This window comes from Marmota marmota, unplaced genomic scaffold (genome assembly GCF_001458135.2).
Source record: "Marmota marmota marmota unplaced genomic scaffold, marMar, whole genome shotgun sequence".
In the NCBI taxonomy this organism is placed as follows: domain Eukaryota; kingdom Metazoa; phylum Chordata; class Mammalia; order Rodentia; family Sciuridae; genus Marmota; species Marmota marmota.
This window is the reverse complement of record NW_026000168.1, coordinates 14108051-14123992: the sequence shown is the minus strand read 5'-3', so window position 1 is coordinate 14123992 and position 15942 is coordinate 14108051. Positions and strand designations below refer to the sequence as shown.

The 15942-nt window shown below is 35.8% G+C and overlaps 1 protein-coding gene across 5 annotated transcripts in view; it reads right to left on the bottom strand.

Annotated features, from left to right (window-relative positions):
• Positions 1-4613: 4613 nt before the first annotated feature.
• The window catches only part of Thumpd3 (THUMP domain containing 3), a 26905-nt gene continuing 15576 nt past the window's right edge, over positions 4614-15942 (bottom strand). For all 5 annotated transcript variants that reach the window (XM_015494959.2, XM_015494962.2, XM_015494961.2 and 2 more), the window contains exons 5-10: positions 15279-15409; positions 13475-13544; positions 10687-10802; positions 6958-7068; positions 6024-6147; positions 4614-5862 (exon numbers count right to left, since the gene is read on the bottom strand). In XM_015494959.2, coding sequence (XP_015350445.1) covers positions 5710-5862; positions 6024-6147; positions 6958-7068; positions 10687-10802; positions 13475-13544; positions 15279-15409 — 705 coding nt within the window. In that variant the 3' untranslated portion in view covers positions 4614-5709. The remainder of the gene's footprint in view (positions 5863-6023; positions 6148-6957; positions 7069-10686; positions 10803-13474; positions 13545-15278; positions 15410-15942) is intronic.

The following is a 15942-nucleotide window of genomic DNA, read 5'->3' as shown; positions in this document are numbered from 1 at the left end:
ATCCACCATTCTCTGTAATTGAAATGTGTCAGTAAAGGAAAAAAATGACTTCTCAAGGACAGTTATGATGCCCACATTCCTACCAATTTTGGTCTTCGTCTTTGAATGTTATCATAACTCACAGTTTTAATTAAGAGAGTAACTGATCTTTTTCCTCCCCTACTTTAGGTTGCTTCTTGAGGGCAAGACAGTACTTATGAATGGCTGTGTCCCTGTTGCCTAAGCAAAAGGAGGAAAATTCTTTTCATAATACCATGGTGTTTGTAAATTGTTCCACATTCTTGAAAGTATGCAGATGCTACATGATGTATGATGACATTGTCACGGATGTTAATTCATGAATGATGATGTATGTACTTGAATTTTCTAAGGTGGCAAGCAGGTAGGTTTAAGTATGAATTTTTTAAAAGAAATTTTTAGGTTATATGTTCTATAACCTACAACCTCAATGTCATGCAGCTGTCTTGTCATTTTACTTGTGCCTTAGAAAATCCTGGCATTTTTTCACACTGCACATTTTTAAATTTGGTATACATCTTTTTTCTTTTTCTTTTTTTTTTTTTTTACTTGTAGATGAAAACACAGTATCTTTATTTTTGTGTGGTACTGAGGATTGAACCCAGTGCCTCACACATGGGAGGCAAGTGCTTTACCACTGAGCTACAGCCCCAGCCCCATTCATCTTATCTTGTTTTTTGCAGTGATTTAAATATTTTCTCCAAACTTCCAAATTTTAGAACTACAGCTTATTTTAGAATTTAGTAATTTGTACTGAAAGGCTCAAAAAAGATAAGGCTACTTGTTCAAGCCCCAGTTTTCACCATCTATGATTTAAAATGCTACACAAATTGACTTGAAGGAGGGAAGAACTGACCAAAGAAACTATATGAAATAAAAATATGAAAGTTGTCTTTTGTTTGTCTTTAAAGATAATTTAATGTAGCATGTCTTATGAAATAGAATAATTTGTATAGTGTTGGTACCACCTATGTTGTAGAGTCATTTTGAAACTAATTCAAACTTGCAGTTTTTTTGGTTGTTCTTGGTTTTTTTTTTTTTTTTTTGAAAGGTATTGAATATTTTAAATGTTGACATAATACAAGAAAACAAAAATCATTAGAGGTTTCAAACCAGAAATGAAAAAGCTACTGATGTAAATTATTGCATTGTATTGGCTGGAAAAACATACAAAAAAGCTAAGAAATTTAAGAGGTATAGTGCACATTGCTAATTATCTGCTAGATGGTAAGAAATAATTATAGTAGTTCCTTTTTTGTACATTACAGCAACTTGTCATGTTAAAGATTTGTGTGCAGATGTGAACTCTGAATCTCTTGTGTGGAAGTGTACTTGCACTTTACGATGTACAAACATGTCTAAGCTTGTTATTTTACTTGTATTTGCTCGGCATCAGGTAATCAAAGATAACCTTTATATGGAAGTGTGGTAATAAACACTACATGTCCTAAAATAGTCCAAGTGTGGAATTACTTTTTAAATCTCATGCTTTATCCTGAACAATTATCTGTTGACATTTGCACTAATGGTGGGAAAGCAGCAGTGAAAAAAACTGTGGGCACCTTAGCACAAATTAAGGCAATTACATAAAACTGGTAGTCCTTCATTGCCATGCATCACTAAAATAAAACCAAAAGGATTAAAAAGCCACTTTCTCTAGGTATGGTGGCATAGCCTGTAATATCAACAGTTTGGGAGTTTGAGGCTAGCCTGGGCAACTTAGCAAGACCCTGTCTCAAGAGAACTAGAGACATGGACTCCCCTGTGTCTTCCCACCCCAAAAGCCAATTTTCACATGAAAACAATAAAATTATTTTGTTAAATGTGTACTCCACTACTGGGGATTGATCCTAGGCCCACATATGCTAGGCAAGTGGTCTTATGATGAGCTATATAACAGCCCTTTTTAAAATTTTCTTTTCAAGATTGGTCCTAACAAAGTTGGGCCTTGAATCTTCCTACCTCTGAAGCCCAAATAGCTGGGATTATAGGTGTGTACCACAGTGACCAGTATAATTTGTCGGTATGAATGAGGGAATGTAAAGTTTGCATAAAGTACTTTGTACAGTGGTTGTCTTTAGAAAAACTACTCATGCAATAGTGTTGCAAGCTGAATGTTTTTCTTGGAGCACCATTTTTTACTTGAAAGAATGACAAGTGTTATTTGTAGTTTGCTACTGTGAAGAAGTGAGCCTGTTCAGGAAACAACTGACAGCAATTAAAATCAAACTTTGAAGTGAAAATCAGAATTTTGAGAAAACTTGTCTCTACTCTCAGCATGACAGTTGGGCTTTTATATGCTGATACTTGAAGACATTAGGTACTATATAGTGAAATGGGGCCAACTTCTGGGAGTTTCCATAATTCAGCATGTATTTTCCAGCTAACCAATACAAAAATAACAAAACGGCAATGTCTCAACCAGTTGAATGCAGAAGATAAAAATCCAGCTGCTTTCCATTAACCCAGACCTAAGAAAATTAGTTACAAAAAATGTAAAACAATGCCACTCTTCTAATTACTTTTGAAAACAGTTACTGCCATGAAAATCAATGCTACAATATTTAGATTTTTGTTTTAATTTCTAATGGTAAAATATTGGTTAAGAAAGCTATTGAGGCCCTCAATTTTTAAGAATGTGGAAGGATCCTGCCTGAGACCACACAAGAATGAAAAGTGGCTGTCCTAGCCTGTAATACACATGGTAAACAGATGCATGGATGACTGTGTTAAGGGCATGCTAGGACAAGGAGCAGGTTTCTAAGAAAAGTGTATTTTGGGATGGGATGTACAAGGCTAATAGGCAGTTACAAATTAAGAATTCAGGGCTTGAGAAAAACTAAGCACCATTATCCTTCCTAGTAAAAAACTGGTTCTACTATAAATCTGTCATTGAGTAACTTGTAACTTCACAACTGATTAGCAAACGTGTTAACCCTGGGACAAAAGGGTAAGGGGTAATATGGTAGGCCTATTATGAAGCATCTGACATTTTTTCACATTGCACATTTTAAAATTTGATATGCAGACATGTTCTTGGATGTTTATTCTGAACTTGTTTTAACCTACCATTGTGCGATAATTAAATTTACTCCCCCCCCCCCCCTCAGCTATCACACTTTGACTTATCCCCACTGACCTTCATGCAGGACACCTCACTTGAATGTGGAAAAGGCTATGCTGAGAATGGGCAAATAATTTTCCCTTTTTTATGCCTGTGTCACTAATGAATATTATGTACTCACAGGCTTTATTATACTTTGTTACTTATTAAACCTTTCATAATAGTTCCCTTTTTCTGACTTCAATTTCTTTTGATCCCTGCAGTGCAGGCCTGAGCTCATATCTGAAATTTACAGGCTAAGTCCTCAGTTTTTGCAGTTTGCTTAAAGTCTTTTTATAGGTGGTGGTTCCCTTTTTTTGCCGATGGGGGTGGTGGTGGTAACCAGGGATTGGACTTGGGGCACTTGACCACTGAGTCACATCCTCAGCCCTGTTTTATTTAGAGAGGGTCTCACTGAGTTGCTTAGTGCCTCACCATAGCTGAGGCTGGATGTGAACTCGTGATCCTCTCAGTCTTAGCCTACTGAGATGCTGGGATTACAGGCATGCACCACTGTGCCCAGCAGTTGTTCCCTTTTTAACCACTCTAGTACACTGTCTAATCTCCAGAGATAACCATCCTCATTAGATTTATAAAATCTTTCTCAATGTTTACATTGTTTTTTACCCTCAAATAATATTGACTTATTCCCAATAATGTAATATCTGGTGTCTGACTCATTTTCAGATTATTATAGATTTCCTTTCCCATCTCTTCACATTCCCATGGTCCTTTTTATTTTTCTCTTTAAACAATGTTAAAAAGGACATTCCCATGGTCCTTTTTAATTTTTCTCTTTAAACAACTAGTAAGTAGGTGGCAGTATCATCAATTCTAGGCTTTCTGGATCCTCAGTCCATTCCCTATTCTGGTCATCCTATAACAAAACACTAGGGAAGAAGGTGACATTATTACCTACATATATTTGCACCACCTTGAAAAAGTCTGGCCATGGCTTTACTACAGTATTTAACAGAATTAAAGCTATGAGGCCCATGCCTGTAATCTGAGCAGCTGGGGAGGCAAAGCCAGCCTTAGTAAAAGAGAGGAGCAACTCGATGAGACCCTGTCTCGAAATAAAGTAGGGCTGGGATGTGGCTCAGTGATTGAGTACCCAAGTTCAATCCCCAGTACCAAAAAAAAACCAAAAAACAAAACTATGATGAATCAAACACAAAGCTGATATATTTACTTTATGCTAATATACAGAAATATTATTTGTTCAGCAAATATTAAATGCCCACTCTGTGGCAGGTACTTGGTAAACAGTGGTGAAAACAGTCTGAGTCCTTGTACTTTCTGGTTCTATGGACTGCTGCTGACCAGCTTAGTTTGAAATTTAAATGGTGTGTCACAGGTGAAAAGTTGTTAATGTTTAGCCCTTTTATAATGCAGCTATGAATTCTTGATAATGGTAAAAATGCCAGTGTGAGATATAAAACTTTTATAAATGTCTTACTTCCAATTCAAGAATAAACAATGAACGCAGTTCTCTCAAAGAATACTGTCCTTTTATTCTAAATGGAGACATCAAAAGGGAGTAGTATTATCACATTACTAAAATGACACAAAATATAAGCTGAATGCAGCCAGATATTTCAAAATAAACTGGGCACTGTAAAAGAATTCCACATAAAACCTCAATTACTTTTTATCCCAGGGAAGCACCATTTTACTAGGACTGACTATTGAGGTTCACTTTCCACAAAACTCGGGAAGAACTTCCTGTGAGTTGAAAAGCAACTAAATGTGAAAAATAATCCACGAGGAAATAACAAACTTAGATGGCCCATAAATTAAGTTTTCATTTGAACATAGACTAATTTTTTTCTCTCAACAAAAAAAGTACTGAAGACATGTTTATGGTTGCCTTGAAAAACAACAGACTTGTAAACTGATTTGGCTTATAGGTCCCACACCTCAGCTATCTATGTTTCTGGTACTGTTAAAAAACAAACAAACAAAAAACAGTAAAGTGTCTTTGTAAACCCTTTCATAAATTCTACCCCTCTGTTTTAGTTCTGTATATTAATCTGGATAACATGCATACTTTAATTTTTAAGGCAGATGGTAAATTTTCCTATAGGTCTACTCCATCTTGTCATGGGGCAAATACTATTCACAAAATGTAATAGTGCTTCATTTTTCTGAGGTTGAGGTAACGAGTACTGAGCTATTAAATAGCAAAGCTGCATAGGTAGAAAGATATAGCTTAAGACACTATTTTAAGATTACTATGTTCTCTGCCTTTGGGCCAAGGTGGCTTTCCACTTGACACAATAAAAATAAAACATTCTAAAACCTAGATCCTAGAGTACCTTGGTAGGCTTTTCTCTAATCATTTTTAAAGCAGTGTAAGAAAAATACTAACTGCACAGCTACTTTTTTCAAAATATCCCCAAGGAATATGTTTTCTTTTAAAGTTATATTACATTACTTTGTATTTTGCTAACCAAGGAGAAGAGCTTTTGGACTGGTTTAAATAGTAGACTGCACTTTTGTTAATAACTATTTTTCTCTAAAGTTCTTCATGCTGACATTCCCAGTGTTGAAAAGTATAATACTCTTAATCATCTTCATCCTATGCATTACCAAGGAGTTCCCCTCTCTCCATCTTGTTCCACAGGATGAACAAAAGCTTGGGGGGTACGTTTCAGAAGATAAACTGCAGCATGAAGACCCCCAATATTCACCCAGACTGTATGCACTTTTCGCCATAAGTGTCCCATTCCAGATAATGCCTGTGTGCACACAAAAAACATAAAATAATCAGGCTGACAATCTGCTTCTAAAGTAACCAGGGATCTTAGTTGCCAATTAAGAAACACTAGGGGAAGAGAAAACATCCTATTCAAACTAATATCCCAGGTTTACTTTAAGATCCTAAAGTTGCCATAGGCACCTTGGTAAAGCATTTCTTGTCCTGAGTAAGTAGAACAGCTCGGCCTGTCCCGGGTCTACAGACACGGCTCATCTCTTGAAGGCAAGCTGGATAAAGATTCCAGTTTCTCTTCTTGGAGCCCATCCTATAAAAGAAAGTGTGATAAGCCAACCATTTACTGTTGCAAAAGAGAAATATCTAAGACTTTGAACAAAATTTCATGCATACTGAAGGATGATAGTTGCCTTTTAGAAGCTAGAGCTTTGCCATTATATGGCAGTGAAATGAGAGTAGATAACTTAGAATTGTACATATTTTTTAACAGAGAAAAAAAAGTGACAACTTGTCCTCTTAATTGGTATATTAAGCAAACTATATAAACCAAACTAGTGGTTACAAATCGTTTTTCCTGAGGGACAATCAGAATCAAGTCTTCCTCATCCTTTTAATATGAAGTATAATTATGTAATTCAACAGGAAGTAAATTATAGGTAATTTTAAAAAATGAGTCTCCTGTGATGGGCAGTATCAAAATGTAGTTAACATATATTCGTGAATTCTCAGAAGAAACAAAATGGGTGAGTCATCATATTAAAAGTATTCAGTTAAAAAAATGGCTCCTCTAAGTCTTAAAAGGAACTAAAAATTTATATTCTGACTTAGAATAAGCTCAAGTTGAAATTTAGGAGACAAATGAGGACTAGAAAAAAACGGTGAAATAAAACATTGGGGTGTGTTGAACCCAGGGCCTCAATACATGCGAGCAAGAGCTCTATCACTGAGCTACATTCTTAATCCTTTAAATCTTATTTTTGAGACTGTGTCTCACTATGTCACCCCCAGGCTGGCCTTGAACTTGGGATTTTCCTGCTTCGTTTCCCGCTCTCCTCATAGCTGGGATTACAGACATGCACTGCCAAGCCTGGCAAAAGTTGTTCAAAAAACCAGTTCTTACCTTTTTCCAAATGGCATATCTGTTACAATAATGTCCACAGAACCAGTTCTCAATGGAAGATTGCAAATGTCCCACTGCACAGCATCAATGGGCAAACCCCAGGATGGTTTGCTGTGGAGACAAAGGAAGGAATATAGACGCTTTAATACGCTTTAACAATTCTGAAGTAATGAATTTTTTAAAAATAATTTTCTTTAAAAGAGACTGCATAGCAAAGTATAAAATACTAAGAATAACAATGAGAACATCAATAATCTTAAATGTAGGAAGAAAGCATTTGGTCATAAGATAAAACTATTATAAAGACTGAAAGGGAAAATATACAAGTAAATTTAAAAAATGGTTAAGACTGATTTTCAAAAGATGTCGACATCTGTTTCATATACAATTCAAGAAAACAGATTGGGGAAAATGAGCTTGTCACAAAGAACTTCAAGAGACAAATTTACAGCATTGAAAGCAGTAAATTACATAACTGGTATAGTTATTGATGAAACAGATACACTGGGAAAAAAATTAGCACTAGAAAGATTATGAGTTAACATCTGAAGAATAAAGTCTGATAAATCTAGTAGTATTAGACATAAATATAAAATTGGTAAATAGAAAATAAGTAATCATATAATTATTTTAAGATTAAACAAGAAGAAATGTATGCATCATGCTGTATTTTATTTTATTTTTTTTTTTATTTGTTTTTTGAGTGAGAGAGAGAGAGAGAATTTTTTAATATTTATTTTTTAGTTTTCGGCGGACACAACATCTTTGTTTTTATGTGGTTCTGAGGATCAAACCCGGGCCGCACGCATGCCAGGCGAACGCGCTACCGCTTGAGCCACATCCCCAGCCCCTCATGCTGTATTTTAAAAAACCAAAGAAGAAAGGTAAGACTGAAAACATGATGGAAGCCAGAATGAATATCACAATAAATATAAAAGATTTAAAGCTTCCCCATTAAGATAAAGCAAACTTTTTAAGAAACTAATAGGCAATAATGCACAGGCTAAAAACTAAAGCAAATCAAAGATTATGAGCAGAAATTGAGGGTTTTAATACTGAATAAGAACAATTTACAAAAATTTAATAAAGGCAAATCTACATAATGAAAAAGCAGTTATAACCAAAAGATTGTAAAAGTTAAGATAATTAATAAAAATCGCATAGGCTGAATCAACAAAAAGTCAAAGTCCAGAGAACCTGAACAACAAAATATTCAGAAACTTGAAGAGAAATAATTTGTTTAAAATGTTAATCAGTCTGGAAAAAAATTGATATGCTTAAGCCTCAAAACCTAATATGAAAAAAAAAGTGTATCATAAGAATCCATTCATCATAATAAGAGAGTTTTAAGAAACCTGTGTATATAAAATGATCTAAACTTGCTACTTCAAAGTTGGTACACAGATGAGTAGCATAAGCATCACCCAGGAGCTTGCTAGAAAAGAATCTCAGGTCTCATTTCACATTTACTGAATCTGAATGTTAACAGGATCCTCAAGTAATTCATATATATATTAATGTTTGAAAAGTACTGTCCTAAATGACTTGGGAGACAAGTGCATCACCAAAGATTTGGAAAGTAACAAAAATTATAAAACTATAGGATATGGTCAACATTAGCTATCAGAATAAAACTAACTTGAATAAAACCTTTCATAATTAACAATTTGGGGAAACAAAAACTGTAAATGTGAAATAGGGATTAAAAAACAAGCACTTGGGCTGGGGATGTGGCTCAAGCGGTAGCGCACTCGCCTGGCATGCGTGCGGCCCGGGTTCGATCCTCAGCACCACATACAAACAAAGATGTTGTGTCCGCCGATAACTAAAATATAAATATTAAAAAAAAATTCTCTCTCTCTCTCTCTTTAAAAAAAATAAAAAAAGAAACAACAAGCACTAGGGGCTGTGGCTATAGCTCAGTGGCTGAGTGCCTGCCTAGCACGTGCAAGGCATTAAAAAATAAATAAAATAAAGACACGGATGTCCATCTACAACTCCCCTGTACGGCCCCCCCCAAAAAAACACAAAAAACCAAGCACTAGCATAAAACCAAAGAACAACTGAGGATGTAGCTCAGTGGGAGAAAGCTAGTCTAGCCTAAGCTCCTGGGTTCTGGCCCCAGGACCAAAAATGTTAAATAAAGAAAACCAAAGAACAAATAGTGTATGAAAGAACAAAAGACTAGCAAGCTTTATCAGGAAAAAAAAAATCAGACAAGGAAATAGTCAATATATAGATATAAAATAGTATCAGACATATACCATGTACAGTACTAATTAGGAATATCTATATAAAATGACTATATTTAAAAAACATTCATTTCTACTTAGAAATATAAACCTTACACTATTAATGGAGGCAGCTGTTTCTGAAGGCCAATTGTGGGATATAATGACTTCCTGTGTGATATATTCAGGATGTGGAGCATCTGTAAGACTTAACAAATCAGCTGACCATTACCTTCTGCAGTTTTACCAAAGAATGAAGGACACTCACAGAAGGGACCAGAGAAGCAGACTTATGATGAGGCCTCTGGTAAGAAACTATAGGCCAAGTGAGTGACATTACAACTAATTCTTCCCAACTCACCTAAGACTTTCAAAAGATGATGAAAAGCTGACACAGATGGTATCAAATGGAATTTGGAGTAGTAGACTAGGGCCTAAGATATTTAAACTACATACATCTCAAAAGGATAACCAACAAATTTTCCCAAAGGCAAATAGACTTCCAAACCAAGGATATCAAAGGCACATGGTTTAGTAAGAAGCCGTTTACAAAGAACCAAATGTGATCTTAGATCTCTTAGCCTTAAGAACAGTGAGGAATACACATGTTAAGAAAGGGAGGAAAAGGTATATGGTTGAAGGGCCTAGGAATGTTTTGCTAAAGGAAGAGAAGATTTTGGGGGGTAGGCTATAGCCCTTCATATATCTGATTTCTGTCATGATGCGACATTGAGATAATTTTTTTCTTGATGGACTCAAGTGGGAGAATAAAAGCAAATCTGTGAAAGGTATACAGGGAAATGTTCATTAAAAGAAATGACTAGTACTTGGCCGTGCAAAACAAAATAAACAGCCTTCAGGGGCAGAGTGATTAGAGGTATTTAAGCAGGATAGAGGGCCACTGGTCAGACTCTCCTATAGAACATTTAGAAATCATGGGGATGAGATCCAGGAATGGTAATACATGTCTATAAACCCAATGTCTTGGGAGGCTGAGGCATGAGGATCACAAGTTAAAAGCCAGCCTCAGCAATTTAGTGAGGCCCTAAGCAACTTAGGGAGATCCTATCTCAAAATAAAACAAAAAGAGCTGGGGAATGTGGCTCAGTGGTTAAGTGCCCCTGGATTCAATCCCTGGTACCAAAAAAAAAAAAAAAAAAAAAGGTCAGTCATAGAAATCATGGGGATGATTTTCAGGTCTTTTTACAACTCAGATTCTCTGAAGTCCCAAATAATAGAGATAGGTTAAATTGTAATAATGAAATATTATGCAGTCATTTAAAATAGACTGTAAAAACACAATGTACTTAAAAACTTGAGAAAATGAAATGAATCTATATAGTCTTTGAGAAAATAGATGTATGAACAAGGAAAGAAAAAGGAAGACAGACATAAAAGGTTAGAAAAGGGTAAGGTCACAATCCACTGCAGGAATTCATAATTCATTATGAAAAGTAATTTCCTAGATGCTACAAAATCTTGTAAATTAAAATTTTACCCATCTTTCATCTGGCTCTTGGTGAGTAAAGATGAGATGTTATTTGCTGCTCTTTTCACAGCCAGGGGATTATTATCACCAGCAATATGATAACAGTCAGCCCATTCCATTGCCCCCTAAAAAGACAAGGGTGTATTTTAAACTAGAAGTAACAAACACACAAACACACACACACACACACATACACACACAAAAAAAAAAAATCAAAGGGGAAATTATTTTAGTCATTGTCAATAAACAAGACAATCTAACCCAGTGCTTTTCTGAAGTGGCAAAACTAAGCTTGTTGTCAATTTTGCTGTTCCCTTTGCTAGAAATGCCTCCTGTTCTTTCTTTGCTTGCTGAACTCCTATTCATCTTTTAAGACCCAGTTCAAATGTCACACCCTCTAATATCAACCCCAACTTCCCAACTATCTTCTCAAGCACCCCTTCAAAAGCACGCGTACATACCTCTACCACAGTGCTTGTTTCATTTCAAATTGTTCATATCTGTTTGCCTCCCAACTAAACTTGTAAATCCCTAGGACAGAACTAGTGTTTTATTCAATCCCTCAATCAGCAGTATCTGGCAAACAGAGGCATTACAGTCCCTGAATAAATATGGTGTAAAAAAAAATTGTCCAAACAGAACTGGCCAAATCCATAACCATTTTGGATTGTGGGAGTTAATCTTATCTATTCAAACATTTAACAGTTTCAAAATAAAGTGCCATTACCAATGCAAGATAGACTTCTGAAAGATAATCACTCTATCACTGAAAGGATTTTGTAATTTTAAAATTGAAAACATGTCAGCAGAACATGGTATTTATATACCAAGCTGTCACATATCATTTGTGGAATGAGGTGATATACTATCCTAGGCTGAGGCTGAACAATGTTTCTACGCAAATTAACAGAACATGAAATCAGAGAGTAACGAACACTACATCCTTTGTGAATGGAAACACACCTCCCCTCCATGAATACAGTACTTCATAACTTTTTATTTTGCCTAGACATTTTGGAGTAATGACAACTCCAGTCTGTAATCTTACAATGACTTGAAACAAAAGGGATGTTGAAGTATGCCAGAATTTGGGTGGGCAGGGAGGTAGAAGGAACCTACAGTGTCTAAAACGTCTTTCACATGATTCTGACTACCCAATATATTTTGAAAAAAATGAATCTGGATTTTCTACTTCAGAAAAAGATGCATTTTATAGTACTTCCAAGTTTTAAAGCAAATATTCTACATGAACAAATCTGCATTTATACCTTGTGAATCCTTTTACAATTTTCACTTTGATCATATCTCAGCTTAGGTTTTCCTACCTTGTACCTTGGTACCTTATGTCTACATGGAAGTGGCTCAAAAAAATTATTTGCCTTCATTTTGATTCTGTTCTTTAGCTCTATGGTACATTTCTTGATATAGTAGCCTTACCTGATATTTTACAGACATCATGGTTTAACACTGTAGAACACCACTGTGTCTTGTTCCTTTTTCTTTTTTTTTTTTTTTTTTGTGGTATTGGGAACTGAACCCAGAGGTGCTCTACCACTGAGCTACATCCCTAGTTCTTTTTATTTATTTATTTATTTTTAATATTGCTAAATTGCTGAGGTGGGCCCTGAACTTGATTCTCCTGTTTCAGCCTCCCAAGTAGCTGGTATTATTGGCAGGCATGTGCTATCACGCCTGGCTCCCAAATTATTCTTGACCACAAATGGTTTTTCTCTATGCAGGTCTCAAGAGTAATTTCTCTAGCTGTTATTAGCAGAGCATATAGTCACTACTATGATTTCCTTCCTGGATTTTAACTCCCAAATCATGGATATATAATTTTCTAATTACGGTCTGGATTATTTTTCTCTTTGTGGGTTGCTTTGAACTTGATTATCTGTCCAGTTTCTGCCTATTCATTGAATCTGTGGGATCTTCCTGCAGTTTTACCGGCTGGCTTTTGGTATACTATATGGAAGAATTTATTATGTTTCACACAGGTTAAATTATTTTACTGTGAGCTTCCTTTTCTAAATCTTTTTTTTTTTTTTTTTTTTTTTGGTAGATGGACAGAATGCCTTTATTTTGTTTATTTATTTATTTTATTTTTTTAATGCAATGCTGAGGATCGAATCCAGTTCCTCACATATGCTAGGCAAGCACTCTACCACTGAGCCACAGCTACAGCCCATCTAAATCTTTTCTAAATGCATACATGATATTGATTCATTGAAACGCTGTTAAATGTTTTCTACTTAGAAAATACCTTTTCATTTCTTGCTTTGCCTTATGTGGTTTTTATGTATCTTCTCAACATCACAGTAACTGTGAAAGCTATTTAAGAGCATTTGGTATACAGCCTGTCAGCCTTCCCAGAAAAATCCAAATAATGCTTATAGATACCGCTGCTTCCCATGCTCCCCACAGCACTGGGGCTGGAACCCAGGGCCTTGTGCATGCTAGGCAAGTGCTCTACCACTGAGCTACACCCCAGTAGATCTCCCTTTTAAACACTATACTTATTCACTCCAGGAACATAAATAGATTAAAAGAAGAATCTTACTATGTAGAGATGAAAAATGCTTTCCTCCACTTTATGCTTATGCCTTCAATGATCTTTTCGTGTGCAATCTACTGGATTATTTATTACAGAAAGGGCGCTCAGCATCTTATAATTCTCAGCCTTCTCTGTAATCTAGTCAGTAGATATATCACTACCTGGTTTCTTGGTCCTTGGATACTTTAAATAACATTCTGGAGAGATTGCATGCTCATCTAAAAACTAAAGAAAAGTTATTACCTCTATTGGTATTGCCCCTGTTCCACACATTGGATCAATTATTATATCAGTAGGTTGAGGTGCACAAAGCCTGGAGAATAAAAACACAAAACACAGCCTATGAGAAGAGGCTCAACCAAAAGGTAAGGCTTCTACAATGATTCCTAAAGCTAAAAGATTAAGGATCTATCACAGTAGCTTGAAGGAACACCAATCTACATTAAGTTTCTCTTCCGTTCTCTTGTCCTAATCTTTTCATATTCTGTGACATTACTTACTTCATGCATGGTAATTATATCCCTCCTAAGACAGCTTCTTGGGTGCAGCTCTACCTTCTTGTTCCTATGCCTCAACATACTGCAACAGAGTCCTTGGCAGACCCATTGCTGATGAACTACATCACTCACATCCTCTCTTCCAAGAATTTGGAATAAAGAGTAAGAAGCCCTCAGTAATACAGACTGGTCATTTGAAATGGGAAATATATATATTTATATGAGGGAGCAGCAATGTGCACAGATGAGCAGAGACAAGAGCCCATAGGCTCTCAGGAGAGATAAAAGCAGCTGCCTAGGTTTCTGGGGGTTTTCCATAATCTAGTTTCTACTCTTAAGACATGGCTTTCTGGTTTTTTGTTTGTCTGTCTTTTGTTTTGGGGTGGATTCTATATGACTTCTTATAACAGCCTATCCCCTGATATAATCATCACTTTATTTATTCTAAAGTAGTTTACTTAAGTTCATAATATTTGCACCCAAAATAACTCTCTGTACCCCTGGCTCCTACAATAATACCTGGTGGTAGATAATGTCTGTTAAATGAATGAAGGTTAGGAATTCTTCCTTAATCAGATGGGTCCAGTTTTCTATTATTGTCATTGAATTGATATGTTCCAACTGTGCTGAAATATGAGGAGCAGAATACAAGAGGAAGCAAAGATTGGAAGGACATAGTCATTTAACTACTAGGACATGTAAGGCACTGCATATAATAGGTATCTTGAGGGCTGGGAACATAGTTCAGTGGTAGAGGGCTTGCCTAGTATGCACTGGGTTAGATCTCCAGCACTGCAAAAAAACAAAACTAAAACAAAACTTGTTCTCTCTCTCTCTCTCTCTCTCTCTCTCTCTCTCACACACACACACACACACACACACACACACACAATGATATCTTGAATATGTTTCTGCATTTAATCTTCATTAATAATCCTTTGAAAAGTCTCCACATTAAACCCATTTTGTAGTTTCAAAATCAGAAGTTTGGAAAAGATAAATGTCTGAGTGGTGGAAGGAAGCACTCAATAAAAGGGAAAAGGGCCAAGGAAAGGGAAAACTGGGTCTTGCACTCTGAAAACTGGAAAATTCCAGGATGATTCCTGGATTGCTGTTCAGTATAACATTTAAAAATATGAATAAAATTTCTAGATTCAGTTACACATTATGCACATTCTAAAAATCTTTGCTTTCATCTGCTTTACTGCACATAAATGAAATAACAAAATCTGCTCTATCTCCCAACATACAATATATCCTTTCTAAACAGAAATGTGGCTATGCCATTCAAGAGGCAGATGAAAACTAATCACCCTAATTTAACAATCAAGAAAACTGAGAAACTGATTAAATGATATTTTTAGTATTACAAGGAGTCAATACTAGATATTAAGGAAGGTAACAGATCATTAGTTTTTTAATCCTTTTCATTATCCACTAAATTCCAACATCTTACGAAAGGAAAGAAAAAAATATATCAGTTTTTTGAATGGAAAATATAAAGGAAGGTGCCACTTGTGATCTGTACAGCAAAAAATATACTCCCTTACCTGAGCATCCCATAGGCAAGAGTAGATCTAAGAGTTGTAGGTCCAAAATGTGTAATATTTCTGCGGTGGAGACTTTCCTCAGTCAATGCAATTCCCACGATGATTTCATTATCATGGATATTCAAGAGAACCTATAATTAAGTTAGGTCAGAAGTAAGTTTCAAGCTTGTTCAAACTGTACTTTTATTAAGACTTTTTGGTGGCACTGGGGATTGAGGCCATACCACTGAGCTACACCTTCAGCCCTTCTTTATTTTAGACAGGGTTTGGATCTCAAACTCAAGGTCTTAGGCTGGCCTCAAACTTGTGATTTTCATGCCTTAGCTTCCTGATTGGCTGGGATTACATCAATGTGCCATAGTCCCCAGTTTCTTATTACTGATACTTTGGAGGCTTTTATACTTTTTTTTTTTTTAAGATTTATTTATTTATTGGTTAGACATAATACCTTTATTTTTTTAATTTATTTTAATGTGGTGCTGAGGATCGAACCCAGGGCCTCACACATGCTAGGCAAGCGCTCTACCATTGATCCACAACCCCAGCCCAAAGGGTTTTTTTTTTTTTTTAATCTTTTTTTTTTTTTGGGTGGGGTTCTTTTTTTTTTTTTTAGGTTCTTTTGGATCTGGGGGTCGAACCCAGGCTTGCGATGCAAGCAGACGCT